Below are 12,365 nucleotides of genomic sequence, written 5' to 3' on the forward strand. Positions count from 1 at the left end.
AAATAGAGTACCCAGCAGCTTTATATACCCGTTTTCATGCAATTGATGCACAGATGACTTACTTCCCATACGGAGTCAACCGGATGCGACCTCGGCTCAACACGGGAGTATAAAATGGTAACTTCCTATTCCGGCTGGTTCTCAGTCAAGGGATACATCATCTCATAGTTTGCCATTTAAATAGCCAAGTTGATGCCGATTTTGCCATTGACTTATGGGCCAGTTATGATCAACACACCAATAACTTCCTGTTCCTGTTGCCACTCAACCCAGGGTCATAATGTTGCCAACCCCAAACAGTAGATACTGTATGTGAGTGGGACCCCTGGGTCAGGTATGACTGAACCCACTCAACTTTGCCCATCAACATGAGGCATGTGATGACCTGGAAAAAACAATCCAAGTGATGTTGATGGATAATATGTTTTTCAATGTTCTTGTTTAATTTTAACATACTGCTCTTTTTTTATTAGAAACATTGATATTTATAGATATATTTGACTTAATAATTACTGTGGCAGGCTGCACGGCGGACGAGTGGTTAGCGTGCAAACCAGGGTTCAATTCCACCCTCGGTGACTCCAAATTGTCCATAGGTATGAATGTGAGTGTGAATGGTTGTTTGTCTATATGTGCCCTGTGATTGGCTGGCCACCAGTCCATGGTGTACCCCGCCTCTCGCCTGAAGACAGCTGGGATAGGCTCCAGCACCCCCGCGACCCTAGTGAGGATAAGCGGTAGAAAATTAATGAATGAATTACTATAGGGAATATTTGGGGAGTTATCTGCTTTAAATATATATATTTATGTATCATTAAACAAACAAATAAATACATATGTTGTGAAATATATATATATATAGTTTTAAAAAACATCACTGTTGCATGCTGACACCCAGACGTGCACGCGCAAGGCATGGACGCAAATGCAACGTGACACACACACACACACACACAAGGTCGACCTCCCATCCCGAGTTCCCGTCCCCAGCTACTTGGTACGCGCACGCGGGCACGTGTTGGCCAAGGACCGTGCACGCGCACCGAGGCGGCGAACAGCGTCACATGCACATCAGATAGAGAGACGAAGGAGTAGAAGAGCAACGGGGCATACAATGGAGATTAATGCGTGATCTTTATTATTGACCAATGAGCAGCGTGCGCAAAAAATAACACAAAAATGAAACTAATCACTCCACTTGGAAAAGAAAAAAAGAAAAAAAAAGAAAAAGACGGGGGCGCTGCAGCACATCATGCTCACTGACGAGCACGACTGACGTCTCCTGCTGGGATGAAACTAAACGGATGACACATCACACACAGCTGGAATGTTTCATTGTGACTCATTTGGGGGGAAAACACACAAATGATGATAATAATGCCATCACGTGGTGTATTGGAAGCAATGTGCGGGGAGGGAGGCTGGAAGAAAATGTCCTCTCATTTGTAGTTTAACTTGACGACTACAAAAATTATAGGCTGGCTGGTAGGTAGCTAGGTTGGTTGGTTGGTCGACGAGCCAGTTTTTTTTTTTTTTTAAACCCCCCTCCCCTCCCTCCCTTGCAGATGCACACAGCTCGGCGCGCTCAGTGTGGAGTGGCGCGGCTGGCTGCAGCGGCACATTTGCTCCATCCCCTCTTTCACCTTATTTCCACGCCGAATATCTACACTAAATATATTTCTAATTCCCACGACACAAGGAGGAGGATTTAATTGTGCGTGTGAGAGACAGAGACCAGAAAGAAGGGAAAAAAGGCTCGTCACGTCAGTGCAAGCTGGTGAGCATCCACACTCTTGTCTATTTGTGCATCCTCCTGTTTGAATGTTCCGTGGAAGGGTGTGTGTTTGTCTCTTATATTTAACCAAGAGATTATAGCAGCGGAAGTTAAACCCTGCTGCAATGGGCGTTATTGTCCTTTATAGGAGAGACGGGCATGCTTGTAACAGCATCTTTGAATATACGAAAAAGCGCATTTTGCTATAGTTTGGAGTGCGTTTTTTTAATGATTTATTTTGTGTGAGTTGAAAGAGAGAGAGAGACGCGGGAGAGTAAGGGAGAGAGAGAGAGAGAGAGAGCTGCGCATACATACAGTATCCTCTCCAGCAGCCTCCAGCTAGAATTCGTCAGATCTGAGATCACACAGGATTTACTTTTTTTGCATCATTTTTTTTAGCTCATAGAAGTTGGAAGTGTTGGTGATACAAGACTATAAGGCATCCATCGAGTCCTTTTGCTGTAAGTGTCTTATTTAGTCCTATTTTTTGGGGGGGTGGGGGGTGCAAGAGAGAGTGCGATGAGTTTCGGGGAAGGAGATGTTCTCATTTTGGGAGTGTAATTGATTTCAAGCGTGCTCATCAGGTGAATGAATGAATGGATGGATGGAAGCATGATTGAATGGGGTATAAGAGCCCAAATTCAGCACCATAGACAGCGCTCCGAAACAGCGCGCAGTCGCTTCGTTACGCACGAACTGGATCACCATGCACGGAGCAGCCTTGCAGTGATGCCAGTTGCATGCTAAATCTCAAGCCAAGCATAGCACCCATAGACTGTAGATACGTGTGGTGTTATAATCATAACAGTGCGGTGCACCATGCGTGTCTGTGCAAGTTAGAAAGTGCAGGATTTTGACATTTATATAATCTGCATCAGCTTTCAAATCCCTGTCAATCACATCATTTATTCATTAAAAAAATAAATTTATATTGTTTGATTTTCTTCTCTCTAACTATACAAATGTACATACTCTGCATATGCATGTATTAGCTCCTCTGGCCGACATGCATTGCCACTAAATCTTGTTTTTGTATGCATGCATCATCATGCTCAACATCCCAGCTTAATGACTGAGGAGGAAGCAAATGCTCTTATTTTATTTAGAGAGGAGAGAAGGAGGAGGTGGGGGTTGATATTGCGGTGCGGCATCGCTTCACATTGCAGAAGAGCGACGGAGGCACTGCACAGGTGCTATGTAGCGTGCATCTTCAATGACATTCATTGCAATGTATGATTCATTAAAGACGGCGTCAGCTCTATGTTTGATGTCAAAAGGGTGGGGGAGCCTTTTTTTAATATTTACAAATGAGATATACTTAGCATTTGCGGCTTTTCTAACAATTGTATTACATGATGGGCCGAGTTGACTGCTGACATGGGCCGTATTTGGCCCTTGTGCCACATGCTTCCCACTCATGCTAATGATGCCTTACCTCTTCTCCCCAGCAGTGAAAGGTCCTCATATCCAACAATGTGTGGACGAGGCAGCGTGGCCTCACTGTGCCTGTGGGCTTGCTTGCTGGTGGCCAGCGGTGTCCTGAGTGCGAAAAGGTAAACAATAATCAATGTCAATCTGCCAATACATGCATGAACTCCTGTATTGATTTGCTGTATGTATCAAACAACGCCAACTTCTGCACCCAGAATGCCTTTTGGTGCACTTATTTTTACTGTCAAGCAGGTGTTCTATTTTTTATGGGTTAGAAACACTCCCCTGGAGCGCATCCGCCGCGGTTGTAAAAGTGGGGCATTCCCACAAGACACCTCCATGCTTATTATATGCAAAGATAGAGAGATAATGAGATAAAAGAGATAAGGAGCCAAAATAGCCACAGTCTATGATTATATGGGATAGTGTCACATCACACATAGCTGACCTGGGCTGGAGTTGTATAAAAATGACCAAAAGACACATTCTTGCAAGGTTATATAATAATCTGTATCAATTATTCAATCACCAATAACAGCAAAATTATGATTAGCCAAGCAGACATCGACTCTAATATGAAAGCTTTTAATGATGCATGAAAAACCTCATTAATAATCAGTTTATAATCATTCATAAGTTGTTGTTGTTTTTTTTTTAGTTGAGACGCTTCAGATTTACAACTAGCAACCACACCAAAAAAATGATAATTTGCACTCGTGATGCATTCACTTGGGAGCCTAATTTTCATCTTTTTACTACTGGAACATAAAGGGGCTGAAGGACACTCAATGGAAAGTCATTATGGACCAAATCCATTTAATCCGATCTGCTTTTTTGTATCTCAATGAAGAAAAGTGCTTATTGTATAATTCTAATAATCGAGATGAGGTATAGCGTGATGTGCAGTAGCGTGGAGAAAAAGGGGGGTAGAAAGCAAGAGATACATCAGTGTGAGCCGCACTGTTGCTGTCTAGATGACCTGTAGATGGGGATGGTGCACAATGTTTTATGAGGAAGTGCCCCCCCCCCCCGCTGATGAACATGTAAAGTCTTCCCAAAAGCATCTGAGAGCATTCTCCCTCTCCTGTTTGCAGTTATTCATTTCCATCCTTGCAATTCCATCCTTCCATTCCATGCAACCTTAAACCCTTTAAGAGTGACTTTGACTTGCAATCTGAATGAGACGGATTGTGAAACATGTCAAATTGGCATACCAGTGGGATGGCGGCATGCACTGGTCCAGATCTTGAAGTCAATGAGTCATTCAAGTCATTTTCACTAATTAATGACTGTTGTAATCTAAAAGGACTAACAGGTAAGACCACCAACAGCTTTCCATGCTTTAGATTTACCCCAAACCACTCAGCAATAGCTAGAAATGTATGCTGTAGAAGACCACAATGCATCCCGTCGGGCATCCTACAATTGTTTATAACACTGTACATGAATCCCTTGTTTATAAATGGAACATTGCTGCAGTTAAAGCACAGAAAATATGTTTACAACCTTCTAAATATATTATTTAACATTATTAGAGCCCTCCAGACATGAAGTAACACCCCTAAAGTCATCTTTACACCTCTGAACTGTGTGGCGGGCGGACAGGAAGTGATACCGGGGGTTCAGAGTTGAGTTTTAGCTTAAAAAAAAAAAAAGCCTGACCAGGCCTGATTGAATGTGGCATTGGTTGATGAAGGTGACTGTAAATGTGTTTAATACACCAATGAGAACGATTATCGGATTTATCAATAAACCGAGGGTTGTCATATCGTTTCAAGTTAATCACCATGTTTTTGTTGTTGTACATTAGCATCGACAATGAAACGCATCTGTGTTTACGGTATCGTAACAAAGTATGGCGAAAGATTGAGATATCTTTGGGTTATTGTAATAACCCGCGAAGAATGTCAATAGCGTTTATACTACATGGACGAGAACACAGCAAATCTAAATATGTTAAAATTGAAGTGAAGTGAAAATAACACAGATACACAATATTTGATAACCAGTCCGAAGTCTGCTGGGATAGGCTCCAGCAACCCTGCTGAGGATAAGAGGTATAGAAAATGAATGGATGGACACAAATATCTTTTTCTTGATCTTTTTCGGTGGAAACAGGGTGGATCGATCCAGCAATTCTCCGCTGTCAGCGCCGTAAAAGGAAGGACCCTGTGTGTGTATGTGTGTGTGTGTGTGTGTGTGTGTGTGTTAGGCTGTCGCGACAGGAGTGTTAACATTCACATCCAACACTCCTTTCTCCTGCTCCGTTGTGTTGAAAACAATTGTCGCTGTCCAACACGCATTTTATACGCCACATTCTGACGTCATTATGTCGGGTTCCCGTGTAGCAACAGAAAAATGCAGGATCATTTTGTCGGATTTCTGTGTAAAAGGAACATAATGTCTAAATAAGAATAGAAAAGCCGACTCCCAGTAGAAGCATTCAGGGTGTCGGTGTTATGGGAGCACGCTGGCATCATTTCTGGAATATTAAATGAGAGCAAAGGGTTGAGATTTATTATAGCCTCACCTAATTTAGGACCTTGTATAATCTCACATTGAACTGGATATCCAAAGTGATCATCATTTCCTGTTTTCTTTCTGGAAGCTTGATTACAAAATCCGGGGGAATTGGTGGCTGCAGAGCTGTGCTTTAACCCTTTTATACAAATCCATGTGTGACAGAAATGCAGCATCTGTATTTAGAAAGCAAAATGTCCTGCAGCTCGCTGAAACTCAATCTGCCTCAATCCTTCAGCTTTGACGTTGAGCCATGTCTCGCTTCTCTCCTTTTCTGTCTCCTGCTCCAGCATTCTAACCTTTTTCTGACCCTCTCGCACGCTCCTTCTTGCCTCATCTCCATCACTTTCCCTTTCCTCTTCATGTACGCTCAACAAAAATGCTACATTTTCTCTCTATTTCTCTCAAATACTGTTCCCAAACCGGTCCAAATCTGTGCTAGTGAGCATTTTCTCCATGGTGGAGATCATCCATCCACCTCACAGGTGTGGCATGTCAAGATGCTGCTTAGATCGGGTTATTATTGCACAGGTGTGCCTTAGGCCGACTGCAATAAAAGGTCACACCAAATTGTGCAGCTTTATCACATAGCACAATGCTACAGATGTCACAAGTGTTGAAGGAGGCGTCGATGGGCATGCTGACTACAGGAATTTCCATTTCCATTTCCACAGCAGTTGCAGGTGAATTGAATGTTCATTTCTTTACCGTATGAGAATTTGGTAGTGCATGCAATCGTCTTCACAACCGCCAGGAACTCCGCATGCAGCATCTTGTCTCAAACCAGCCACTCCATAAGCTGCTGCAACAATCAGTTTGCATAACCAAACCCCTGAAACTGCACATTTTGGAGAGGCCTTTTATTGTGGCCAGGCTAAGACACACCGGTTCAATAACGACATTATCTAATCAGCATCTTAATATGCCAAAATGTGAGGTGGACGGATTAGGAGAAGTGCTCACTAATAACAATTTAGACTGATTTGCTAGCAAATGCATTTTTATATATATATTTTTTATCTATATTTTTGTCTCATGTAAATATTTTCTCCCATGTTATTCTCCCACCCACACCCCATGTGCCTTCTGTTGCGGCCGCTAACTCATCTCAATGACCTCTTCCTCTCCTTGGAGCTGCTGGGCGAGAAACGCTTGTTTCCAAACAATCGCTGTTTATTTAGCAGGAAGCAAGATTTGCCATTGGCATTAAAAAGCGAAAAAGAAAAAAAAAAAGAAAGAAAGAGCAGTTGATTGCTTGAGTGCACTGCTAGAGACGTCCTCTCGGTTATCAGCACACAACCACACGGACGAACGTGCGCTCGGTACAGTATGTATTGATTAGGGTACATATGCAAATACATTCCTGTTGCTTCACATGCAATTAGCGCCTGTGATTATGGAACATTTTAAATATTTATACACAATTGTGATTGTTATTTGGGGATGGCTTGAAGCATTTTGTTTCATGTTCAAACCCTGCATATATCCAGCAGGGCCTGAGTGGCCCGAGAAACACAATTAAGGTATTAATAATGGATTGCAATTTCTTTATTATTCTCTTAGATTGTGCCTACGTGTGCACGCGCTGTGCATTCTCTGTTATACACTGTAGCACAAGTGGCTTTAATGCATGCAAACATGTCTCCATTATTGCGTACGTGGATGATATGGAATATACGAGGGGGTATTTTCCTTTGGAGTACAATAGAACCTGTGAAGCTATTTAACATCATAGATTTTTTTTTTATCATTCCCTCACAATTGAGGGACATAATGGGAATATAACTACAGGCTTTCATATGAGGTATTTTGGACCATGTGGTTTGTTCAGCATTGATTTTTAGACCTTAGGTACCTCAACCCAGAAGGTCATGATCAAAATTTAACTTAAAAAAAATGTTTTGGTGTTATTACATCATCACATACACAAAACAAATCTGCAATGCTGAAAAAGTCTGTTCTTTTTTGAAAGACAGCAACAATGCAAACAATAGCTTTTTGTGCTTGGTGGCGGTAATTTGATTGCTAACAGACAAGTTGCACGTTTGTGAACATTGTGACTCACCATCTATTGTGTACTTCTTCATCACAACTGCCTCTCCAACTCCTTATTTTGGATGCATGAGTCATACTCTCAGCCTTTTTTTTTTTTTTTCTGCTGTTCTTTTGGCAATTTTTCGACGACCGCTGTTTTGCGCTGTGTGGCCATAATTTTAGAAGCTCTTCTTCCCTTTGGCAGCTCTGGGCAGAACGGCATGACGGAGGGGGAAACAGATAACACTACAGTGTTCACCAAGATCTTAGACAGCCTTCTGGATGGCTATGACAACCGCCTGAGGCCGGGACTAGGAGGTCAGTAACACATACCGTACAGCATGCCATGTTGCATGGTTATGTAAACCTTGAAGGTACGGGTGCTTGATGTGGGTGGGTTCAGTTTCATGTATTTTCTATGCATTTGGAATTAAAAATGTATGTGAAATAATCTTGGTTACAGCTGTGAGGTTCATAAAGGAATCACATGACATCATACTGTATCGTACCGTTTTATAACGGAAGTAAACCGTATCATATCGCATTGGGAGTGACTCGTATCGCGTGTTTTTACAATAACATTGCATTGTAGTTAATTGTATCCGTCCTTATATCGTATCACGTAGTACGTGGAGTGATTGGTATCGTATCACAATGGTCCATAATTGGAGTGAATTGTATGGTACGATACATATTCTATATGATCATATTGCAGTTTAATTAGAATGATTTGTGTCTTACGTTTTGTATCACATTTGAAATAATTTAAATGTAACATAAATTAATATATCACATCCTAATTGGAGTGAATCATACTGTTCCGTATCGTATCACAACCTAGAGGATTGTGTAGTATCATAACTGGTGTGAATCTTATTGTATTGTATCGCAAGTAATTGAATCTTACCATATTGTATTGTAACATGGTATCGTACCATGTTGCATTGTAACTGTGGGTGACATGTATCGTAACATATTGTAACAGGGGGAAATCGTACCTTACTGTATCGTATTGTAATTGGGTTGAATCATATCATACCGTATAATACTGTAACGGAATGTATGATATCGTATTGTTACTTGGGTGATTGGTATCGTACCATAACGCATTTTAATTGGTGTGAATCGTATCGTACTGTATCATATTTTAACGGGGAAATCGTGCCTTACTGTATCGTATTTTAACTGGAGTGAATCGTACCATATCTTACCGTATCGTACCGTACCGGAACGTATCATATCGTATTGTCACTTGGGTGATTGGTATCGAACCACATCATATTGTAACTAGGGTGAATTGTATCGTATCGTACCATGCTATATTGTAACAAGGGGAAAATCGGACCTTACTGTGTTGTATTGTAATTGGGTTGAATCATATCATACCGTATCGTACCGGAACGTATCATTTCATATTGTCACTTTGGTGATTGGTATCGTAACTGTAGTGAATCGTATCGTACCATAATGTATTATAACATGGCTGAATCGTCGTATTGTACTGTACTATATGATATTGTAACAGGGGGAATGTACCGGAACATACCGGAACACATCTTATCGTATTGTCACTTGGGTGATTGGTATCGTACCATGTTGTATATTAACTGGGATGAGTCGTATCGTACCATATCGTATTGTAGCTAGGGTGAATCGTATCGTACTATAACATATTGTTACAAGAGGAAATCGTACCTTACTGTATCATATTGTAATTGGTTGAATCATATCATACCGTATTGTACCATACCGGAACGTATCATAATAATCGTATTGTCACTTGGGTGATTGGTATCGTACCATATGGTATTTAAACTGGGGTGAATTGTATCGTACCGTCATATTGTAACAGGGGGATATCATACCTTACTGTATCATATTGTAACTGGGGTGAATCGTATCATATCATACCGTATCATATTGTCAATGGGGGGGATTTGCATCATACTGTATCGTATTGTTACTGGAGTGACATATCGGACCATATCTTATTGGAACTGGGATGAATCGTATCCTACCATATTGTATCGTCACTGGGGTGAATCATATCGTACCATATCGTATTTTAACTGGGGTGAACCAAACATATTGTAACCAAACATATTGTAATTGGGGTAAGTCGTATTGTACCGTATCGTACAGTGAGAAATTGTACCATACATATTGTAACTGGGGTGAACCGTATCGTACCATATTGTATCGAAACTGGGGTGTATCGTACTATATTGTATCACTTTGTAATTTTTGTATGACAGCCTATTACATTGGGAGTAGCTTGATAATAAATGTACCATGAGGAATGTATGGAGAACATATCGTATGGGCCTCAGTGATGGAGATGCACATCCCTCCAGTCTATTACTGTATCCTGTTTTTGGCTGGAGAAAGAAAGCGGTAGGGATCCAATGGATAGCATGAGAACCAGATTAAAAAATTAAAGAGAAAAGAGGGAACTATAACGTGAGAAGTGTTGCGTGAAGGACACAGAGGTGTGTGTTGGGTGCGATACTGCAGGCGTTGAAATAAAAGCCAAATAACAGAGGAGGAGAAATGATGGGTATGGAGTTCATACTGCCCATCAATGTTATGCGAGCAGAGTGGCTTATTTGTGCAAATTTATGAGGAGATTGAGCTGTCCCAGTAATGGAGCTGACACTGACGCCAATACTCGCACAAGTGCTTATTGACATCCAAAATGGGCCTTTTTTTATGGTGATGTTTTTGTGCAATGCGATGTGTTGTATTGAATGGAGCGAGGGGTGGGGTGGGGGGGGTTATCCAGGTGGGCTTGCATTAACAGGTAGTCCAGCTAGGAGGGGTGGGCTAATGAATGCCACTGATAGGCACTCACTCTGGCAATTTCCTGCTTCAACAGAGCGTGTAACTGAAGTCAAGACTGACATTTTCGTGACTAGTATTGGGCCAGTTTCGGACCATGACATGGTAAGACTCTCTCTTTTCGCCTGCGTAAATGTCACCAGTTTTCCCCCGCCCCGCTTCATCCACATCCTCTTCTTCAGCATGTGTGGACCTGACAGCGGAGCGGACTCCGAGCTATAAGATATGTCTTCATGCTCATGATTTAGTCCGCTAACTTGTCATGTATTCATAAAACTGTCTTGCGTGTTATGTATTTGCTAGCCTACAGTTACTAATGCCGCCATCATCCAAACTAAAGCATGTGCATGATGATCCATTGCCCGTCCTCTGTCTACCACAAAATGTTCTATCCTGTTGCATTCCCCGTTACTCAAAACTGTGACGCTCGGTCCATTACTTATTGTACTAATGTCTACCAATAACCGTTATTTGAAACAATATTCAAGTGCATTCCCATGTGTTCATATTTTGACTACACGTGATAATCATTTTCTACTCATGATGCTGATTGTATTGTGATTTTTGTAAAATAACTCTGAAAATTATAAGTAATATTCCAGTAAATGTGTTTTCCATAGGAATTTTACTTGACACATTTTTTGAAAATATGTTAATTATCTATAATATTTCATACAAATGACTGATTTTTGTGCAAAATTTTAAAATAATTTAACAGAGTTTTGAAACAACAACAAAACTATTTAGAGTTCTAGTAAAATTAGTAATTTTTTTTAAAAACTAAAACAAAAACAGCAGGATTTGGTTGTAGAGGTTCTATAATATTGGATATCTGACACTACTGATTTTTTTTTTTTTTTTTTTACAAAATTATACCTGTTTTCTTTCTAAAGTAGCAGAATATTTCTAATAAAATTGGAAATAAAAATATTTGCTACATTTAGCTGAGAAATTTGACATATATACTATAATTAAATTATATATAACTGATTTTTGTTCGACTAAATTCTCGTTAGGCCCATTTTGCTTGTTAATTTACCCAAAATTTACATATGACTTTTAGTTGAGAAAGGTGGAAATACATGAATTTGGGATTTTTTGAAAAAAAAAACAAAAAAAAAACCAACATTTATAGTTAATTTCCATACAAGTTCCATAGACAGTTTAGCTGACCATGCATCCATCTGTCCAACTGCTTATCCAAGGTCGCGTCGAAGGGGTAGCATCCTGAACAGGGCAAGCTCAGACTTCCCGCTCCCTGGCTACTTTGCCCAGTTCCTCCAGGCAGAGCCAGAGGCCTTCCCAGGTCACTTGAGAGTCAGAGACATAGTCTTGCCAGGACACTTGGACTGGGTCTTCACCAAGGCCTCTAACCAGTCTGACAGCCCCTAAACGCCTCCCGGGAGGCATCCTGACCAGATGCCCGCACTACATCAGCTGGCTCTTCTCAAAGCGTTCCAAAAAGGAAACATGAGTTCACCCTCAAATGAGTGGTCGGGTTCAGAGTGAGTTGGGTGGAATTTTTTCCGATACATTTTCTAAATATTCCCGTATGAAGCATATTCTTGCGACACTAGTGAGGACAAGCAGCAGAGAAGATGAATGGATGGTCAGATTTTTGAAAATAAAAACAAAAATATTTATATTTTATATTATTATTATTAATATAAAATATTTATATTCCTGAGAAATTTTTGAGATGGTATCGATATTTTTCATTTGCGTTAAACAGCAGGGATGCTGCGGTAAGTCTCGAACAGGTTAAGTT

The 12,365-nt window shown here is 40.8% G+C and overlaps 2 protein-coding genes across 7 annotated transcripts in view; one reads left to right on the forward strand and one right to left on the reverse strand.

Annotated features, from left to right (window-relative positions):
• LOC131138364 (gamma-aminobutyric acid receptor subunit beta-2-like) overlaps positions 1 to 12,365 on the reverse strand; it is a 213,119-nt gene that overhangs the window by 111,102 nt on the left and 89,652 nt on the right. For both annotated transcript variants that reach the window (XM_058087211.1, XM_058087212.1), the window contains exon 4: positions 3,210 to 3,313. The gene's annotated coding sequence lies outside the window, so the exon portion shown is untranslated. The remainder of the gene's footprint in view (positions 1 to 3,209; positions 3,314 to 12,365) is intronic.
• gabra1 (gamma-aminobutyric acid type A receptor subunit alpha1) overlaps positions 1,576 to 12,365 on the forward strand; it is a 36,520-nt gene continuing 25,730 nt past the window's right edge. Inside the window, exons 1-5 of one of the 5 annotated variants that reach the window (XM_058087218.1) lie at positions 1,576 to 1,777; positions 2,174 to 2,235; positions 3,223 to 3,327; positions 7,965 to 8,077; positions 10,635 to 10,702. In XM_058087218.1, the coding sequence (XP_057943201.1) occupies positions 3,248 to 3,327; positions 7,965 to 8,077; positions 10,635 to 10,702 (261 nt within the window). In that variant the 5' untranslated portion in view covers positions 1,576 to 1,777; positions 2,174 to 2,235; positions 3,223 to 3,247. Of the gene's footprint in view, positions 1,778 to 2,173; positions 2,236 to 2,827; positions 2,965 to 3,222; positions 3,328 to 7,964; positions 8,078 to 10,634; positions 10,703 to 12,365 lie in introns of those variants that run through there. The other 4 variants (XM_058087217.1, XM_058087219.1, XM_058087220.1 and 1 more) reach the window with 4 other exon arrangements.

Source organism: Doryrhamphus excisus, chromosome 11 (assembly GCF_030265055.1).
Source record: "Doryrhamphus excisus isolate RoL2022-K1 chromosome 11, RoL_Dexc_1.0, whole genome shotgun sequence".
Lineage (NCBI taxonomy): Eukaryota > Metazoa > Chordata > Actinopteri > Syngnathiformes > Syngnathidae > Doryrhamphus > Doryrhamphus excisus.